Here is a 21,710-nt window from a genome sequence, read left to right as displayed (position 1 = left end):
GCAGGTTTAGAAAAAAGGTAGAACTTCAACTAACTCTTAAAGAATTGTGAGAAATGGTGCAGACAAGCAGGAAGGAGTGTTTCAAAGACCATTCCTGATTAATCATGAGAGAGAACCATGAAGAACTATAATCATTAAAATACAAATACACGTGAAGGCCCTTTTTAGCCAATCATCTGAACTTTCAACCCTGAAGTGCTAATCCTCACACAGGCCAGGAAAGAAAGCAGCCACCAAGGGCTGGACTGACAGTGAAGGGTTAAAGATTTCTCTTATTCAAAAATCCAGGGACTTCCCTGGTAGAGCAGTGGTTAAGAATCCGCCTGCCAAAGCAGGGGACACAGGTTCGTGCTCTGGTCCGGGAAGATCCCACATGCCGTGGAGCAACTAAGCCCATGAGCCACAACTACTGAGCCCGCACACCTAGAGCCCAAACTCCAAAACAGGAGAAGCCACCGCAATGAGAAGCCCACGCACCGCAAGGAAGACACAACGCAGCCATAAATAAATAAATAAATAGATAGAGAAACAAATTTATATAAAAAAAAAAAATCCAGCTCAGTGTTATGGACTGTCAAACAACAAGATTAATTTTTCAAAATACATAGAACTAGGGTGTCTAAACAAGCGCTATCCTTTACAGTAAAGTGAATCATTCTTCCAGTGAATTTGTCACTACTCTTCTGGAACTACCCTCAAAACCAGTTTACCATCATCCTAATTTTTTGACAGTCACAAATAAAACACATTTATAATCACTCTAATTTTTTCATTCACAGCTAGTCTGGACTCCAGAAGAACATCAAACAGCTTTTCTCTACTTGACACCAAGTAACCTATAAAATGAAACTCTACCCTCAAAGAATTAAAATTTGCCACTATGAGGATTTTCAAAGGAATGTGTCACAGGCTCTGACAAGCAATTCCTAAAGATGAGTTCCAACATAAGGCGGGTATAGCCCACCAAAAATATAGATATGCAACTTTCAGAGAATAAATCACTCAAATAATGCCCAGTTTTGGTTTTTCAAAAACCCACACACCTGTTTTCCTTAATACTCCTAACACTAGGAATGACAACTGCTTAGACATAATTTTCTGATAAAGGTGTTTCTTATGAATTAATGACTATGCTACATATTTGGGGGAAAGTGGCCCACTTTCCCATTATAAGTAAAGTAAGAAGGATTTACCAGTTTTCTGGTGGCTTAATTCCAATTGCCCACTTTGAACACTGTGAAATACAATCTCAATTCAGCATCTCCCCCTTTTCCTCTTCAACTCCCCCACCTCTGCCCAACTCCTAAAGAGGATTCACTTCAACTCCTAGGGAGCAGCTGCCTCTTTCCCCTCCACCTTCAAGGTAGACCTGTACCACTCTTTGAGGACCCTGAGATATGTGATGAAATAGACAGGAGAAAGGGAGGATGTGACTGGGTTTGTTGTGTTTGTGGTCAGAGAAGTGTTCAAACAAGAAAAGGGAGGATCCCTTCCTGTAAGTGTTATTTTATCTTAAATACCTTTCCAGTTGTCATCTTGGGACTGTTTTCAGGCACTGAAAGACTTGCACCCCTTCTAATTTGCCACAGACTGCCTTCTTTCCTTCACACTTATGACTGAACTGCACGAGCTAAATCACAGCCCTCTCTACCAGCATCCAGTTTTGTATTTAAGGTTCTCTGCTGTTCCTTTTTCACAACGACAAAGCAGACAGCTTCCTCTTTTCTTAGAAGGCAGTTTCTGTACAGAACCCTCATGTACTGTTTTGTCTCATGGACTGTTTTGTTGGTATTTTTAAGTGATTTCCCTACCGGACTCAGAGCTCCTTGAAAGCTAACACAGTACCATGCTCACCTCTGTATCCCTAGCACATAGTAAGCAGAAAATAAATGTCTGCTGAATCAAATAAGTGAACGATAGATTTAAAAAAGATTTCAGAAAGAGAATCAACAAGACTCTTTGGAATTGTGGCATACAACTATTTCATAGCATTTGCTTAGAGTAAAAATTAGAGTTAATAGCTTGTGCAATAACCGTAAAGATATTTAAATCATTCGATGGTAACAGATGCCATAATTACATGTCAGCTTAAGATAATGGCACTTATTAGTGAGCAACTTTAGACAAAATACTTAACCTTTCTGAGTCTTAGTTTTCCCTTCTGTTAAACTAAAACAACAACAAAAAACTATTAATAGGTGTTAATAACATCTGTTCTACCTAATCACAAAGTTGCAGTGAGACTCAAATGACATAACGCATAAGATCATGACACAAATACAATGAATTATCAGACAGATTTAAACAAATTCCCCTCATTAGTGTTATTTTATGTGCATACACTTGACTAAAACATATGACTCAAGTTCAGACAACAGAGCTTATTACCAACATAATAAATATAATAACACATGTGAATCATGAAAAAATTTTCAGTTATGGGAATACTTGCAGAAACCTCCTGCCTATTCAATTAGTCTACAGAAAAGCTTATGATTAGGTGTCATTTCAATTTTAAATGATTCTCTGGAGAGTGCTGGGCTGTTCTTTTTGGTGCAAAAGCAGGCAGCTTTAAGCACCAAGTCCACGGTGACCTGCCTGAATGAAGCACCAGCCACAGCACTGGGTTCTGCAACGCACTCTGCGGCAAACAGCCCAGGGTGGCACAACCTGCGTTCCAGCGCACAGCTGGCTCATCTGCGACCAGAGCCTGCAGCTGAAAATACAGGCGAGCACAAAGAAAATTCTTTAATGGCATACAGCTCAGACGATCGCTATAATTAGGACCAACTACAGCCTGAACCTAAAAAAATGAATAAAATGGAGGAATGAGTGCATCAAAGCCAACACACAATGAACACATAGTTAAAAGCACCTTTTTTTTTCCAGAAGAAAAAAGTACTTTTGTCAGAGCAGTAACTGTAGAGAAAATTTTAAACAAACAAAGGTCCCTTCAAAATATGATACAGACATCACAAATAGCATGCTATAGATCTGGGGGTTGTTGGTGGTTTCAACTTCACTTGAATTCCTAAAAATGTCTACCTACTCCTCCAGTCAACCATCCTCTGTACTTTAAGCAAGAGAGACAGACAGATGGCCAAGATGCTGACACTGCAGGCCCGAGGTTTTTCAACTATATTTTTTCCCATTTTCCATCGCTAAAAGAGATAAAATACAGGATAATGTAGTATAAACCTTTAAGAAACCAATTCAAACTCAGTTACACGCCAAACCAAAACAACCCTGCATCGGAAAACAAACCATGCACTTGTCCTTAAAAATGCTGAAGGCTTGGCAATACAGTTTGTAGGAGTTTCACACTTTCTTGAAGGAGACAAAGGTGAGCTAATCAGTGTGAGTCCTAGAAATAGTTCCTTGGAATCATCTCTAGAAACACCCAGAGAAGTAAACGATAATCAGCTGGAAGCAGATATATCAAGAATAAAGAGCTTCCAGGATTTCCCTCTCCATGTAAAAGCAATCAACTCCTATTTTTAATCTCATTCTGATGCAAACATCCAGCCAAACTTCTCTCCTTCTGGCTAATCAAAGATAGCTGATGTGATACTATAAAGTAACTTTTAAAAGTCTGACTTGAATGCAAGTCATCACAGATTGAATGACAATGCTTTAGTCTAGAAGAATGAGTTTTTTTGAGAGGCAGAACCAAGATGGCAATGCCCTAAACATTTCACAGAAACAAACTCACCCACCACAACTGATTCTGGGGACTGGACAAAGAATAACTTCCCAACTGGTTAACTGAAAAAAAATATGTTGATAATTAAGTGCAAATGAGAACAGCACCTCCCTATACATTGGGAAAACCTAACAGGGTTATTAAAAATAATTATTTCCCTCCATGCCCAACTGGCTTTGTAACACTCAAAGCTACTTCTGGTTCTTCATTGTAAAGGATTGCGGGGTGGGAGAGAGAATGCCTTGATAAGTAAACAAAAAGTCAGAACTCTCCTGGGAACTTATCACGTTCTTCTTTTCCAACCAACAGTTTTTAATCCACTTGAAAAATGCTAGCGAAGAGGGCCTTTGGCAAAGAACTCAATAAGAATATGCAACTCAGGGGACACCACCACAGTACTGACATCAAGCTTGGAGAAAATGCTGCTTTTGTCTCAGAGGCAGCCTGTGATAAAAACAGGAACTTTGTGGAGAACTGATCACAACTGCACAAGAAGCCTGATCACATGCCCACAACAGAGCAACGTTTCTCTCATTGTTGTCCAGGGACTTCTCTAATAATAGTGGCTCGACTTATTCCATTCTTTTAATTCTCAATACCAATCCAACCCTCCTTGTAACAACCCATTAACAAAAGAAAGACGGTGCCGGCCAGGATTTCCATGTAACCGGTAGCCACCTCTCTCCTTCCCTCTTCAAAGACTGCACAAGGTGATCAGATGCGGACAATTCAGCCCGAATACAGGCACCAGGAAAAAAAACCCTTATGATAAAGGTGGTCTAAAAGCAGCCCTGTGTGTCTGTGTGTTAATGCCACTGCTTCTGGCCTCCCTAGGACCCTCTACGGCCCAACCCGCTTCCATCTCTCTCCTGTCACTGGGGAGGCATCTCGCATTGTTAAAGAAGGAAGAAGAAATGTTGGCGGATTTCCCCTGTCTTTCTCTTTTTCTGAACGGGGGGAAGGGGAGCTGAAACAGGCTAGGGCCCTCCCCTGGAAAAGGGTAGAGGAGGACAGGAGAAAGCTGTCAGCCACCCTGCTGGCGGCCTCACCCCCGCCCCGCCCCCACCGTGCCCCGGCGCCCGGGCAGAAGCCTGAAGCGGGAGGACACAGCTTTGTCTCGGGTTTTGGGGGGCAGGGAGCGCAGAAGCAGCCCGGGCCTGGGGAGGACCTCTCCTCCAAGCCTCTGCTCACCCCCTCCCAGGGAACACAATGAATCACACGGAAACCCACTTCCCGGGGTGAGAGAGAAGGGGAGCGACCCTTCAGAGCCCGGGCCAGATTTCCGGCACCCTCCTCCACTCTGCCCGCACGGCCACCAGGGCGCGCGGCGAGGACATGGTCTCCCCTCGCCGCGATCCGCAGCGGCGCCCGGGCGCCCGCTCCCCCGCCCGTCTCCTACCCTCCGAGAGCTCCAGCTCCAGCTCCGCCAGCTGCGCCCGCACTTCGGGCGGCAGCGCCGCCACCGCAGCCGGCGAGGGTTCCAGGCCTCGCTCCGCCATCCCGGCTCTGTCAGCCACACTCCGGAAGACAACCGAGGGGGCCGAAAGAGGGACGGACTGACGCGAGCCCACACCCCGGCTACAGGATCCGGCTCCGGCCGCCGAGCGCCGCCAGCGACTCCGCTGCCGCCGCCGCCATGAGCAAGGGTCACGTGAGCGCGGCAGCCCCGCCCCCGGGCCGAGGATGCACCGCCTCCGAAGCCGAGTCAGGCTGAGCACTCGCGGTCTGATGGCGCCCTCTACTGGGAAACTCCTGAAACGACGACTCCAAGCCCGCCGCCCCGATTTCTCCAACGCGAAATACGCTAACGGTGTTGGTGTCCATCGGGACACGTAGCCTTTACCTTTTACGAACTCACGACCAAGCAGTTTTCAGGGGCCCCAGGCCTTGCTTTTTCCAGTTCTCTTCACTTAGTAGTGTATCCCTTTGTCTTGTCACTTCTTCCGTTTCCCCCTGATTGACACCTCCGATTCATAAAGATTTGAACTCAGGCCCGTTCTTTCACTGGGGCTTCCCGATTGCATTTACCAGGAGCTCTTTTTTTTGTATTTCAGTTCTAGCATTTAAGACAAAGGAGGGAGAATCTGCCTCCCCCTTCCTAGACGTCTAACCACTTACAGGAGAACTTCGTCTTCTTTATCTTTTTATCCTCCTCGGTGTATGACTTAATAGGTGTTCCAAAAGTATTAATATTTTAATTCAGTATAAGGATCCACACATGTGTGTGTTTTTACCAGGAACTACTGGGGAAGATGCCTTAAACTGTCATTCATAGTCTTTCTTTAGTAGTATTGAATCTTTTCTTAAACGCCAAAAGTCCCCTGCAGAATTAGAGGGAATTCCAGTGTTTTTCCTTCCCTTCCATTCTGATCCAAAATTGGTCCTTTGAGAGTAAGGCCTCAGCATCTGTTCTTTAGTAGTTCCCAGACAGTATTATATCATTCATGCGCTGGAAGGGAAAAAAATTTTTCTTTTAGGTTGAGGAAAGAATTTCAGCTTAAAAAAGGAATGTAATATCATGGCTGACTGGGAAGTAGACTTTGAAATTTCCGTTTAACTGCAACAATGTAAGGAGAATCTATGGGAATATATGTATGTATGTCTTCTGGTTTACATGAGGACTATGGCAGTTTTAAAATTTTATTTTATTTATTAAATTATGGCTACGTTGCGCGTTCATTGCTGAGCGCGGGTTTTCTCTAGTTGCGGCGAGCGGGGGCTACTCTTGATTGCAGCGCGCAGGCTTCTCATTGCAGCGGCTTCTCTTGTTGCGGAGCACGGGCTCTAGGTGCGTGGGCTTCAGTAGTTGTGGTGTGCAGGCTCAGTAGTTGTGGCTCGGGGGCTCTAGAGCTCAGGCTTAGTAGCTGTGGCGCATGGGCTTAATTGCTCCGCGGCATGTGGGATCTTCCCGGACCAGGGCTCGAACCTGTGTCCCCTGCATTGGCAGGCGGATTCTTAACCACTGCGCCACCAGGGAAGCCCTTAAATAAGAGATTTTTAAAGGAAAGAAAAAATTTATGAGGATCAGGAAAATTTGGACACTAGATATTTAGGAATTATGGTCATATTTTTACATATGGTAATGACATTGTGATTATATAACTTTAAAATAGTACTTTTTAATGGGAAAACATACTCAAATACTTATGGATGAAATGGTATGCCTGAGATTTGCTTCATAATAACCCAATGCAAGGTGGGGTGAGAAGAAGGTAGAGGTATATCTGAAGGAATATTGGCCGAGATCATAGAAGGAGTTGGGTGACGGGAATATGCAGCTTGATTATACTATTCTACTTTTGTATATATTTTTAAATTTCCATAAATAAACATTTTTTTAAGTACAGAGAAATATTTCTGCTGGAGATCATAACTTTGTAATTGTATCTTTTTCTATTTTTTCTAATATCGATATATATGTAAGAGAATGGGTACTTTAAAACATGACTCTACAAAGCAATCTTTACTAAAAGTTTCATAATTATAACAGTTGAAAAACTGGAAATATTGTCTACCCAGAAATCCAAGAGAATCAACTAAAATACTATCATTCACTCATTCATTCATTCAATCATACTGAGTTAATGTAACATGTTAGGAACTGTCTAGGTGCTAGGAATACAGTGTTTGAAAAAGGTCTATACTCTCACGGAGCTTAGTTTAGTTCTATCAGAATTATTATTAGTTTTATGAAGTGGCTTAAGATTAGGCCAACATATAAATATAAATAACTTTCCTGTCTTAGAGCAATAGACAATTCAAAGAAAAATCCATTCGGTCACAGCAAAACATAAGTAAGAATAAACCTAACAAGAAATGTGTACGATTTATATGAAGAAAACTGTAAACCTAAATAACAGTTCCTATTCCCAGATGGGAAGACACAATATCATAAGGGTATCAATACTCCAAAAATTAATCTATAAAAGTTAATGCAATCTTCATCAAAATATTACTGTAATTTTCTAAATCTTGACAAGCAGATTCTAAAGTTTAAATAGATTAAATGCTCAAGGAAAGTCAAGAAAAATTAAAAATAAAAAATTTAGAAGAGGAATTTGCCTGACCAGATATCAAAACACACTAAAAATCAAAAAGCCTCAAAACCAAAAAGTCATGAAGGAATACTGATTGTGAATAATGAAAGATAAGACAAACATGCATGTTCTTTCATGGCAAGACTCATAATTTTTGTCGAGTCAGTTCTCCCAAAATTTCCTGTAAGTACAATGCAATATCCATAAAATCCTCAACAGAATGTTTTGTTTTTTTTAACAAAATTTGTTAGGTGATTCTAAAGCTCATATTAAAGAAAAAAATTCACAAGAATGGCCAAACATTCTAAATTTTAAAACCATGGGAACAATTTGTCCTTTCAAATAACAAAATATGCTAAAAAGCTACTGGAGTTAAAACAGGGTGTTATTAGTGCAGGAAGAGGATAGAAGGAATTTGATAAATACTGAAGAAACAGACTTACGCATAACTAGGAATTTCCTTTATGATAACGGCGGCACCTCAAATCAAGGAGAAAAGATCAAGTATCTAACAAATTGCTTTTTAACAAATGACTATTTAAAAGAAATAATAGTGACACTTCATAATGCACCAAAAGAAACTGAATGTATTTAAAAGTTAAAATTTAAAGAAAAAAATTAAGGTATTAGAAGAGCGGGAAAATATTTAATAACTTCAGCATAGGCAGGGCTTTCTAAGCAAGTTGTACAGGTGAATGTTGATAGATATGGCCCCCAAAACAATTAAAATGCAAGAAACCATATACAACAGAGGTCCCCAAGCTGCCTGAACCATCCCCCCCGCCACAGTCCGTGGAAAAATTGTCTTCCACGAAGCCAGTCCCTGGTGTCAAAAAAGGTTGGGGACCGCTGATATACACGTTAAAATTTTTTAAAATTACAAATAAGAATGTATTTCCAGTATATTTAACAGACAATGAAATATCCAGAACATAAAAAAGAGCCCTGGACTTCCCTGGTGGCGCAGTGGATAAGAATCCACCTGCCAATGCACGGGACACAGGTTCGTGCCCTGGTCCTGGAAGATCCCACATGCCGCGGAGCAACTAAGCCTGCGCGCCACAACTAATGAGCCTGCGCTCTAGAGCTCGCGAGCCACAACTACTGAAGCCCGCGTGCCTAGAGCCCGTGCTCCGCAACAAGAGAAGCCACCGCAATGAGAAGCCCACGCACTGCAATGAGTAGCCCCCACTCGCCGCAACTAGAGAAAGCCCTCGCGCAGCAGCAAAGACCCAACGCAGCCAAATATAAATAATAAATTATAAAAAACAAAAATAGATTATAAAAAAAGAGCCCTACCAGTAAACAATAAAAATTGACCACCTAATGAAAAAGTAACTAATAAGGATATAAAAACATTAAAAAACTTACCAGCAATCAAAGAAATATAATTTTAGCAATAACAGATAAGAAGTACCTAAATTATATATAGATACTGGGTGTATCCCTTCCCTTGATGGCTGAGGATCATAAGCTACAGGATCATAAAAGCCCAAAACTCTTGAGGGTGATTTGTCCTGTTGTGTGAAAGATTTGGACACAGGGGAAGAGACTTCTTTCCTCATCTGGAAATTGCTGCAAGGACCTCGTAAACCTGTAACTGCTACTGACCAATCTTTCCTGTCACATAGAGAACGCACTTGAGGAAGAAGCCAACATACAGCTAGTAGATTGGGCATGGGAGGGAAAGGTGTGGGAAAAAGGTGAGGGAAGAGGAGAGAGAGGGATTAGATTAAGATTGATCATGCACTTGGATCCAGCTCCATCACTGAACGTTTAAAGTAAGCCACTGGCTTCCCTCTACTTATTTTCCAACCTATTCTCAACCCTCTATTATCAGGCCTCCACTACTAGTCTATTGAATCAGTTTGGTAATGGTTACCAGTAGCCGTCCAACTGTCAAATCCAATGGACTCCAGTCATCTCACTTACGTGGCATTTATACTTTACATCTTGAAATTTTCTCCTCCTTTAATTTCTTTAACATCTCTTTCTCCTGCTTCTCTTGTTAGAACATTTAATGCCAGTATTGTTTGGGAACTCCTTTTCCTCTGCCTTCTTTTACATTTTTAAAAAGTGTTTTTACTTGAAAATATTTCCAAGTATAGAGAATTATACCTATGTACCTATCTCACCATTTATTTCTGCTTCAGAACTTTAAAGACATTATAGATACATTTGAAGGCCCTATACATGCATCCCTAGTATTATTTACCTCCCTTCCTCCTTCCCCAAAGATGGTTATTTAAAAGGTATCCACCATCTTGCAGCTGGTATCATTCCCAAGTATATTATTACATTTTTATACTTTTACTAGATGTATCCATAAACAACAGTAATTTAAAAACGATAAATAAAAGGTATCAAACTCTACATGTCAATCTAACTTGCTCTTTCAACATTTTGACACATAAGAGCTGTTTCCAGTTCATTCACTTTAAGTGATATATAGTATTTCATCACAAGACATAACTATAGTACTACTGACTGATCTCCTGCCTCTTAGACTTACCTTTGTGAATATATTGGGCCCACCTGGACAATCCAGGAAAACCTCTTTCCAAATCTTTAACTTTATCACATCTGCAAAATCCCCTTTGCAGGATAAATAACTTTCACAGGTTCTGGAGATTAGGATGTGGACATCTTTGTGGGAGAGATTATTCAACCTCTCATACTGTTTTAACTACTGCTCCCTTAATTCCAAACATCTTTCTCACCTGGACAATGCCCAAACTATTTACATAGCCACCAGCTTTGTGTTCTCAATTTCGAATCTGACCATAATCCTCTCCTTAAGACTTTCAGTGGTTCTGCATTCCCTACAGAATCAAGTGAAGTCATTTTATTAGCATACGATTGGTCATGATTTGACTGCAAAGTAAATTCAGCTTTTCTCTTGCCGTACTCTACTGAAACCTACACTCCACCCATTCCAAATTATACTGTATTTGCCCCATGGTCATGCCTCTTTGCTTTTACTTGCACTCTGTCAGTATGCTGCTCATTCTTCCTTCACCTACCTAGCCAGCACATATTGATCATGAATCCATTTGGAAGTTAATGCCTATCTCCCCAACCCCAGCAGAGCTGACCACCATTGAATGTGTATTCCTAATACCATCAAAACATTCATAACACTTCATAGTAATATTTTGGCTTGCAATGCTCCACTCTAGTTATTAAGGGTGGAAATTTCATAATTTTAGCATTCTGTGCACCTAGTGTCTTGGCTTATGGTAGATATGTAAGATCAAAATGGTCATAAATGAAACAATTAAGGTCATGGAGTTAGTGTGTGGGTATTTCTAAGATTTGAGTACTGATGGAAAGTGGCATGCTACACAAACAGCCATACATACACAAGAAAATAAGTGGTGAGACACAATAAAAAATTTTTTAAAATTAGTAAGTTAAATCTGGAATCTTGAAGAGTATGTGCTATTACTCCCCAAATTTTTGGATGAGTAAACAAGCTGAGAGAAATAAATGATTTGCCTAAATACACCAAGATTAATAACAGAGTTGGCTATAGCTATGGGAAGACTATAATGTTACTCAGGGTTGGGGGGGATTTGATAGACATTCAAATTTTATAACCTTCTAGCCGTGTTTATGAGTGTGTTACATCATTTCTAGGACACAGCTGGTTTGCTGAGGCATGTGTGAATTATGTCTTTTAGGGATCTTCACATAGAAAAATGGCAAGTTGATAATAAAAATTTTTTTAGCAGTGATAAGTCACAACAAGCTTAATGCTTTTAATTCCTCTCCAATCTGACAATTTTATTGGTGAGGATTGGAAACATTAAAACTTGAATGAACTCACATGAGAAGTGCTTAACAGTAGTTGGCATGGAGACTGTCCAGGTGGGAAGAGAGGATGATGATTAGGGTTAAGGTAGCAACAATTAAGACAAATAGGGGTAGATATAAACTAAATAATTTTTAGCCCTATCCCTAAGTAAGCTGAAAGAAAATGTAATATAATGAAAACCACCATAATGCTAGAGATGAACTGTCTTTTAGACTTAAAGGGAATGATTTTAGTTCAGTATTTCTTTTTGCAGCCCCCCCCCATCTTGCCATTGTTAGGATTATCAGAAATCCTGCAAGAACAAGCATAACCATCTCAAAACCGTACTCATATCTCCCTGCCCACAAAAGGTTCTTTGCCAATGTATTCAATCATGGTGAATGCCACAAACTTCCATCCAGTTCCAAAGTCACAAATTCATGAGTCATTTTCTATGCCTTCCTCTCACCCTCTGTATCTAACCCATTCACATCTGTTTCCCAAATGTTTCTCAAATCTACCACTTTGCTCCAACCATCATCACCAGGTAAAATCTAACTCGTCTCATCTGTTCTCCATAATGCACAAATTTCAAACCCAGGAGTCTGGCTCTTACCTCTTTCTCTGTCCTCAGCTTCGAAGACGGAACAAGGTCCCCCATACTGTATCTGCAGGACCCTATAATTCTTCCAATGCATCATAAAGGAGTATGTACAGGTTGCTCCTTCATCTGGAACACTCTCCTCCGGGCTCACCTAATTAACTCCTACTCCTTCAGATATCTGTCCTCTGTTTCTCAGGAAAGCATTCTATCCCTGTACCACCCCCCTCTCCAACTGCATGGATTCTGCCTGATTCCAGCTTTCACATTTACTACTGGTCTAATTTTGCAATTACTTATGATTATTTCATGCTAAGTACCATAAGGGTAGGAATCCAATCTATTTTTTGCTGTCTAGCACAATGCCTGGAACATAGCATGCAATATATACTGGCTAAATGAATACCCCACCCATCATGATTAGCTCCAATGCTAAGTCAATACCCTCAGTTTTGACATGTCGAGGTCATAGTTATTTGTATAGGCAGAATTTGGAATGCACAATAGCAAAATTAGAACTTAGATGCATCATTCAAAATAAATATAAAACATATGTTAAAATAACAGCCTACATAAGGTTATAGGGAGGCTGGAGTTCTACTATGGTTCATTAAGTCTGATACAGCAGGTATGCAGAGGAAACAGGAGAGAAGTACAGCAGCTTCAAAGATTTGCATAACAGCTACCAAAAATGAATTTAAAAGATAACACTTAGGAAGCTTGTTCCTTCCCACAACACCAGAAGAAAATGGAGCATTATGAAGAAAGTGAAAACATCTCAATTCCTTTAAACCCTCACACAAACTAAAGACACCCTTGATAGTTTTCATTCCAGAGATTTTTAAGGAAATTCACAATCTTCTAGTAGTAATGTTAAACTTTTTATAAAAACTTCCAGGCATAAAACTGAAATTTATACTTGGAGACATACTTCAGTTAATATTTTCTAACGAGGCATAAATACATAAAGTATCTCAGTGATATGACTCTTGATAAATCCATTCATTTTTAATACAACTCAAAGGCCTACATAACTAAGTTTATCAATTGGTCATTAGTCCACCTAAAATAATACACAATTACGGTGTGTTCCTGAAATTTAAGTTATGTACCTCCTCTCTTGGCCAAATAAACTCACTAACACACTGATAGAAAGCCCTAAGGCTTTGTTAGCATGTTTCCCCTGTAAACCTGTTATTACTGGGATGATTTTGCTCACTGATATCAGCTATCTTCATTAAGATAAATGTTCATTAGCAAAATAAAGGTTTTAGCTGTTGAAAGGACAACGCTACTAAGTCATCATCAAAGTGAATGTTCACATTAAATGTTACCTTTATATGTATTATTTATAAACAGACTCATAACACATAACTTGTGGAATAAACATTTCTGAATATATGAGAATTCGAAAATCTAATTTGAAATTAGCCTATATTTTAAAAGACCTAGATTTCTACTATTCAAGAATAAACTGTGGCATAACAGCTATGTAACACTTCAGGGTTTTTTAGCAATGCTATATTCAATAAAAGTTGAGCTGTCACATTAATTTGCAGATACCAGCTGTTAAAAAAAGCCAGAGATTGCTCAGCTTTTCCATTTTTGCCGTTATCATAGTTTAAAAAAAGATTAAAAGACTCATTTAAATTTCCCAGTGAACCCTCCCTTAAAAAGCTCCCCCAAACCCTTTAGCTCTAGGGTTTGCAATCAAAGAGGTGGTTGAAAAGGTAAAGGTAACCAAGGGGCTTTCTCTTGGAAACAGAAGTTTAAAGACCCAGAATTTACACACTCAAATCAGGTCATAATCTGATCCACGAAGGCAAAACCCTTAAGCTGCACATTGCCCTGTGATTTTTCTCCCCTTCAATAACTGCTTCTGACACTAAAAGAATTTAAGAAAACCCCAGAATCACAGAGCTGAATCTTCTAGCTCTCTACCCTCACTTTGCAGATGAAATATCACACAACCCATACCCACCTCCCAAAAACAAAACAATAGCTGAAACCAGAATAGAACTAGAGAGTGGGCAACATAAAAACTACTCAGAAAGTAAATACAAGTAGCCATTAGACATAAGCCACCTGGAGAAAAGGAAACCAGTCCTGCTTTTTAATAATTTTATTTTTTCTAATTTTGTGTTAATTTCCCATAGCACCTTGGCAATGTTGAAAACAAAAATACAAATACAACGATGTACTCATTTTAACATAATATGCATGAGCATGTGTCACACCATTGGCGGGGGGGGGGGGGGGGGGGGGGAGTGCAGTTTTGACAACAAGAACAAACCTAAGCAATGGACAAGAGAAGCCAGATAACTGGTTCTGACTCCCAACCCCGAACATTTAAGAGATATCACTCATACCTGAATCAGGCAAAAAACAAAAAAACAAAACCCAATAATGATGTGGATTGTTTCTTATACTAATCAGTGTTTTGTGCTGCAAAACTGAAAATAAAACCATTTTATTGTATACACAGCATGTTGATATCTCACTTGTACTTTCAGGAACCGTCTACTCAACAATTCACAGCTTTTAAAAATAAAATTGAAACTATTTAATAATTAGGTGGAATTTAAAAAAGAATACACTCTCAACTTGAAAACAAATTCTCTTTCAACTTCTTAAAATGTCCTCAATTAATGAGGACTGAAATGTCTATGTATCTTCTTGAAATCTCAGACTAAATTAGCATACACCAAAAAGCCCAAAGTTAAATTAATGGCCACCAAATTGTAAGGAAATACAAAAACTTAGGAAAGAACACCATACATTGTAGTTAAGAATTTACAAAAACTCCTCTTTCGTATTTTACCTTTTCTGTAAAAACAAAACAGTACTTTTAAAATATGGTTAATATACATGGCCAACATAAATAACAGACTTAACCCCAGTGCTGTTCAACTGTTATCAAAGTAAAACCAATGGACATTTAAGCCAAAAGACTAAATATTTAAGGCCATAACTAATAAAACTATAGAAAGTGTTCAGTAACTTTTAAATACTAGTCTCTGCTCCAGCAGATGCTAATACTCCATCATTATGCCTTCTCCAAAGCCAACCTGGTATTTAAAAAGAAAAAGGAATGTACAACAATATTCAAGCTACCTTAATTTTAGAAACCAAAAATAAATAAATCTGCATGTCATTTGATCACATGCAAATTGAGCACACAAGATGATAAGAACAAAAAACCATATCACTTAAAGAGCTTATCTTCTTCCAAAATCCAGTTGAAAAAAATTTAGATGGATCATTCCTTTGAATGCCAGTGTCTATATTTGCAAAAATGAACTTACTCAGATTAAAGACAGGCCTAGATACCATGAAAACCTTAATTATCTGGATAGAAAATGGAGGCAAGTTTTGCCATATCTCTATCTATATACCTTCTCTGTGAAGTGCAAGGTGATGAACTTGTGTGACTCTTGTTCTCATGCATTTAAGAAGTATGGCAGAAGATCACTGAACCATACACTCAAGATCATTTGTATCTACTTTTACCCTCCAACAACCCAAGGACAAGTTAAGTCATAAGGATGAAGAGAAAAACTTGACATTTAAATTCCTCCTTCTAAAGAACCAAATAAATAGTTAAACTACAATGAATGCCCGACCCTCATCAGTTACAGAGTAATGCTGGACAAAAAAGCCATCAGTTTCACACAACTCATAGGCATCATTTAGATACAAACCTTATATCTGATATAATAAAATAAATGCTAAATACATATTGTGAATATATATATTATATATATATATACACACACACACACATACACCCACACATTATTCTTCCCTATACATCCCATCAAAACGGGAACTATTAGCTGTAATGAGCCAAATTAACTGAAAAACATTATATTTAATATGAAATTTAAAAATGGTCATGTCTTTAAATTTCTACTTTCAATAACACCTTCTGGGAAAAAGCAAGAACACACTTGCTTTCTTGAGAAAGAACTCTTTTCTTGTGTATCAATTAGAACATTTAGTTTTTAGAAGTTGGGTAGACTAACAGCAAGTCATACAAGGATACAAGTAATATAGGCCTATTTCTGTGACACATTGTAAAAAAAAAAAAAGTATTGTTTCATCTAAGTGCAATAATTAAGTTTATAATCCTTACCAAGCGATTTTTGTAAAATGTTTATTCTCTTAAATCCAATACATTCACAGAGTGTTAACACTTTAAACGTTTATCATTTCCACCAGCTGCAGCATTATCTAAGTAAACCAAAATAAGCACTTTTATCATAGATGTAGTCAGTGATTATTAATACTTTTTTTTTTTAAAGACCTAAACTTCCCCCAAATTTCAGCACAGGTAGTTTTATTGTATGTTTCATTTAGTAGAAAATAGTGTGTAGAAATGAATAGTTTCAAACTGCTTAAATATATTATATCATGTTATCAATCCACCAAATCAAAAGCAATTGCCAAGCTGAATAATAAGTTACAAAGAAATGATAATTCTGGCTTGTACAGAAATGTGCGGTGTTTTCAAAGCTCTGAACAGTTACCTACTAATACAAATCTCCAAAGCTTAACTTAGAGTTGGAAGATGAGTTTCACAGTAATGTAATTTTAACCCTCATTTACATTCATTTTAATATATTACTAAGATGTTTACTCTATGTCACAATGGTGCTTTCCAGTGTTCACAATTTACAGTTTCAATTTGTACATATGTAATTCACTAACATAAGGGACAGTTATTACTATCACAAACTATCCCTAAAAAGAAAACAAAACCCCACCTTACATAGAACTCTGAAAATGGTATGACTTAAAACAGATTAATGCAACATGGTTTTTAATTTTTTAGCCATTTTCTAAACACCAGCATGTAAACTTGCCTATTTAATGTGAGAGCTACAACTTTATTCACTGAGAAATTATATGTTAATTTTAACTATGTTTCTAACCTTAACTCAAAAATTTTGTGACTTGCTGGTTCTGTTTCTGTGAATTCCAAACTGCTTTTTTTTTTTTTTTTTGAGAAAGGGAAAGAAGGAAGGTGATAAATACATTGTAAACAGAAAAAGTTGTCCCCAAATTAAAACTTTAAAAAGAAATTTCTTTTTACATCTATACTATTTAACACTTTAAGAGTCAGCTACAATGTTTCATCTTTAACACTAACACAAATAAATTACTGTAGGGTCAGTCTGCCCTATCATTCTGGGATCTAAAGTTCTAAATACATGACCAGAAGAGTAAAATACTTTAACGTTCAAGTCAGAAATTTAGAACAGTTATATGATTTGACTAGACTGAGCCAGGCTACTAGAAACATACAATTCTGTAGGTGATTGGTTATTTTGCTTTTGGGGGTGGGTAGTCAAAGAACAGAGTAAGGAAGAAAGTAACAAAAGAAAGAAATCGTTTCCTATTTTAGGGGGGGAAGAAAAATCACAGGGCAGCTTAAACCTCTGAGCTCCATTTGACCCACCCACTCAGATATGACACAAAATTTTAATTTTTCAAATAACCCCCATTCTTTCCTTGAGTATCAAACTGATTGGTAGTCACATCCCCAAGTACAATCAGAGTTTAACAGCTTGTTGAATGAAATATTAGTAAGGTCAAAAAGACAGACTAAATTTCAAACTGGAAAAAAAAAAAATCTACTCAAGTATTACATTCAGTTTTCAAATCATTTACTAACATGACAACAGATTTGGCTTCAATCATACTTGCACACACTCACACCACAACAGTCACCCCAGCCACTGATCTGTTTTGCAACACAAGGCCATATAGGCAGAAATGGCATTCTCCAAGCCAAACTTTAAATAGATTAAAAAAAGTAATTTCTAATTTTACAGAAATGTTTCTTCAAAAAATATTTTCTCTCACTCCCTCATCTCCTATACTGAAGGATGTATAATGTGTTTTTTTCCCAAGCTAAATCTGAACCCTCAAAATTGATTCCAGGCAGAAGATCTCTGCAAATTAAAATCAAAAACAAAAATAGAAAAATTATATTTTTATATATGTATACATATATATATATATTTATACTGATTGGAATCCTCCAGCATTTTAAAATCGCTTTAGAGATGAATTTTGGGATTCTATAGCTCACAACTCCAAAATCCATAATGATTTAAGGATGTACTTTCTCTTGTTTCCTTCCTGGCCACGCCCTCCCCTCCAAAACAGTTCAATATAGCCAGGCTCAAGTTTAATGGGAAGAGAGAGAAGTTTTTGAACAGTTTTTTTGTTTTTGTTTACTTTGGTGATCTGGGTGGCACGTATTGCTCTTTGCCATTACGTCGAGTCACTCCCTGAGGTATAGCCCTATGGCCAAACTGGCGTCTCTGTTCCCTGATTTTTCCAGCTGCTCCCCTAGGAATGGCATTGCCTCGGAAGCCAGAGTAATCCTTACTAGCCCTTGCTTCTGGCTTCTCATGTTGTTTCTCGAAGGACTTCTCAGGAGCTCCATTCTCTTCATTTTTGGTGGGAGATACTGCATTGGAGCGAAGTTCTCGCAGTGGCTGCACAAGAACTGGAGATGGCTCTTTAGGGGGCTTCTGGCACACTTCAGCATAACTTAGCTTCCGAGGTTCCTTTGAAGTAAAGATAAGAAACAAAAACATTTATGGTACATATTCTCTAAAGTACAGAAAGAATAGTGTTAACCACAAGAAATCAGTAAGTTATCTTGTAGGAAAGGGCACTAGGCAGTCTCTTATACAATGCTATTAAAGTGTACAGGTACAATCTTTAAAAATAAAATTTGTTGAATATAATTAAAAAGTCTTAGCAATTTATGTATGATACAATAATTTCACTTGAGATATTTATTTGAAGGATATACAAGTCAGCAATGTTTATAATGATGCAAAAAAACCTGGAAACCTAAATGGCTAACAAGGAAGAACAGATTAAATTAATAATGGTACATCCACATGATGAAATAAAATGGTTCCATTCTCTCTTCCCTGACTACAAAGAACCCTAAGAGAGATACCACAAGAATCTCAGCAGAGCAGTTGGAAACCAATAATATAAACTCTTAATTACCTCATCTGAAAAGGAGGAGAATAGGGATGCTGTGAGAATGGGCTAAAGCATAAAAGTCTTTAGTACTGGTCCTAGCATATAGTAGGCATTTCATAAGTGGTAGCTGCTATTCTATTATTATTATCATTATTATTAAAAGACAAGATAAAATGTTCTTAACCTAGAAAAAAGAAAGAGCTGTACCAAAAATGCTACTAGTTATATCAATGAATGAAAGACTTATAGGTAAATTCTGTGGCTTTTTTTCCCCTGCTTTTCTATATTTTTCAAATTATAAAAACGATTCTGGAAATTGAATAAAAATGGCAGTGGCCCCTCATGGGTTTCATAGATTTGTTAAGCATTATATAAAAAAGAATTTCAAGAGGCTCAAAGCCTCTATACCCTAGCCCAAAAAAAGGTACAGTCATCATAATGAGAAGGAAGCTTCACTTAACCACAATCTGATTGGAAACAAAGCAATCAAAAGAAACAGAATAAACAGTAATTTCTTCATTCCCTCAACAAGGCTAAAATTTCCAGTTTCTTCAGAGTGACTTTAAATTCCTTTTTTGATGCGGGCAACCAGCCCCAATTTGGGCTATTTCCAAATGACTCTGCTCTAGCAAAGAGTTATGTGAAAAATAAAATTTCTCATTATTTAACCTATTGTTTTATTCTCGCTAAACTAAATTCAACAAGTTACCTGTAGGGCCACAGCTACAGCTGCACTTATGTTACTATTACACGGTGAAGCAGTATTTGTTCTCGATGGCTTTGCAGTACTCGGGGAAGAAACTGGTATAGTTGTCTGGTTGGGAACATCTTTCTGAACAGTGGAATCCTCTATTAGATCCTTTTCTTGCTGAGTTGTGCTAAGGAAAAAAGAACTTGACATTAGGCTTAATATAGAGCACAAAGAAACACCTGAGAAATGATCAGAAGAAAAAGTAATCTTAATGTGAAAGATCATCTACTTTGAAATTGTACCTTAATGCAGAAAGCTCAGCTGTACATGGAGGACTGGTGCTCATATTGAGTTGCTGGGCAGAGGTGCAGTCTGTCTGTTCATCCTCTGCAGTCACTGGGCAACTAACTCTCAACTCTTCCTTATCCTTAAAGTGGAAACATATTTCAAAATTGAACTTATATAGATACTTCTCCAAAGAAGATAAACAAATGGCCAATAAGCACATGCATGAAAAGCTCAACATAACTGTCCATTAGGGAAATGCAAATCAAACCCACAATGAGAAACCATTTCACACTCACTAGGATAGCTATAAACAGTAAGACAGAGAATAATGAATGTTAGTGATGGTATGTAGATATTGGGACTCTCATACACTGAGGGTGGAAATGTAAAATGATGCAGCCACTTTGTAAAAACAGTCTGGCAGCTCCTCAAAAAGTTAAATATAGAGTTACCATATGACCCAGCAATCCTGCTCAGTTATAAACCCAAGAGGAAACACATGTCTATACAAAAACTTATACACAAATGTTCACAATAGCATTATTCATAATAGTCAAAACGTGAGAACAAGCTAAATATTCAGCTGGTGAGTGGATAAACAAAATGTGGTATAACTATCCAATGGAATATTATTGCACAATGAAAGGAATGAAGTACTGATACACTCTACGACAAAGAATGACCCTTGAGGACATTATGCTAAGTGAAATAAGCCAGTCACAAAAAGACAAATACTGTTTGATTCCACTTATATGAGATACTTAGAGTAGTCAAAGTAGACAAAGCAGAATGGTGGTTGCCAGGGGCTGAGAGAAGGGGGGGAATGTGAGCTGCTATTTAATGGGTAACCCATTTTAGTTTTGCAAGATAAAAACAGTTCTGAAGACTGGTTGCACAACAATGTGAATGCATTTAACACTACTGAACTGTACACGCTTAACATGGTTAAGATGATAAATTTTATGTTATGTGCATTTTACCACAAGTAAAAAACGAATATCAAGAAAGAGCCCTAGAAATTAAAATCGACCAACAAAATAAAAATTTCAATAGGTTTTTAGGGGTATGGGATTAAAATTTTTTAAAATTTCAATAGGTTTAAAAGGTAACATTCAGGATAACTTTGTAGAAAATACAGACAGGTACAAAGATAAAAATTAGAAAAGCCAAACAAGAAAATCAGAGGTTCAACATACAAGGTCCAATATCAAATTAAGTGTTCATCCCATATTTGTGGGTTGGAATTACAAGAAGTACATCTTATTATTATTCTTTAAAAATGTATCTGTGGGGACTTCCCTGGTGGCGCAGTGGTTAAGAATCCGCCTGCCAATGCAGGGCACACGGGTTCGAGCCCTGGTCCAGGAAGATCCCACATACTGTGGAGCAACTAAGCCCGTGCACCACAACTACTGAGCCTGTGCTCTAGAGCACGTGAGCCACAACTACTGAGCCTGCGTGCCTAGAGTCCGTGCTCTGCAACAAGAGAAGCCACTACGATAAGAAGCTTGCGCACCGCAATGAAGAATAGTCCCCGCTCGCCGCAACTAGAGAAAGCCTGTGCGCAGCAACAAAGACCC

The 21,710-nt window shown here is 38.2% G+C and overlaps 2 protein-coding genes across 5 annotated transcripts in view; both read right to left on the bottom strand.

Annotated features, from left to right (window-relative positions):
- Positions 1-5,340, bottom strand: part of DIP2B (disco interacting protein 2 homolog B) — a 235,055-nt gene extending 229,715 nt beyond the window's left edge. For both annotated transcript variants that reach the window (XM_059935884.1, XM_059935885.1), the window contains exon 1: positions 5,103-5,340. In XM_059935884.1, the coding sequence (XP_059791867.1) occupies positions 5,103-5,202 (100 nt within the window). In that variant the 5' untranslated portion in view covers positions 5,203-5,340. The remainder of the gene's footprint in view (positions 1-5,102) is intronic.
- A 9,051-nt stretch (positions 5,341-14,391) lies between these two features.
- The window catches only part of LARP4 (La ribonucleoprotein 4), a 64,962-nt gene continuing 57,643 nt past the window's right edge, over positions 14,392-21,710 (bottom strand). For all 3 annotated transcript variants that reach the window (XM_059935882.1, XM_059935880.1, XM_059935881.1), the window contains 3 exons: positions 20,145-20,269; positions 19,861-20,029; positions 14,392-18,718 (listed from right to left, as the gene is read on the bottom strand). In XM_059935882.1, the coding sequence (XP_059791865.1) occupies positions 18,380-18,718; positions 19,861-20,029; positions 20,145-20,269 (633 nt within the window). In that variant the 3' untranslated portion in view covers positions 14,392-18,379. The remainder of the gene's footprint in view (positions 18,719-19,860; positions 20,030-20,144; positions 20,270-21,710) is intronic.

The sequence above is a fragment of the Balaenoptera ricei genome, chromosome 10 (genome assembly GCF_028023285.1).
Source record: "Balaenoptera ricei isolate mBalRic1 chromosome 10, mBalRic1.hap2, whole genome shotgun sequence".
NCBI lineage: Eukaryota > Metazoa > Chordata > Mammalia > Artiodactyla > Balaenopteridae > Balaenoptera > Balaenoptera ricei.
The sequence above is the reverse complement of the archived record's forward strand: the minus strand, read 5'-3'. Positions and strand labels throughout refer to the sequence as shown.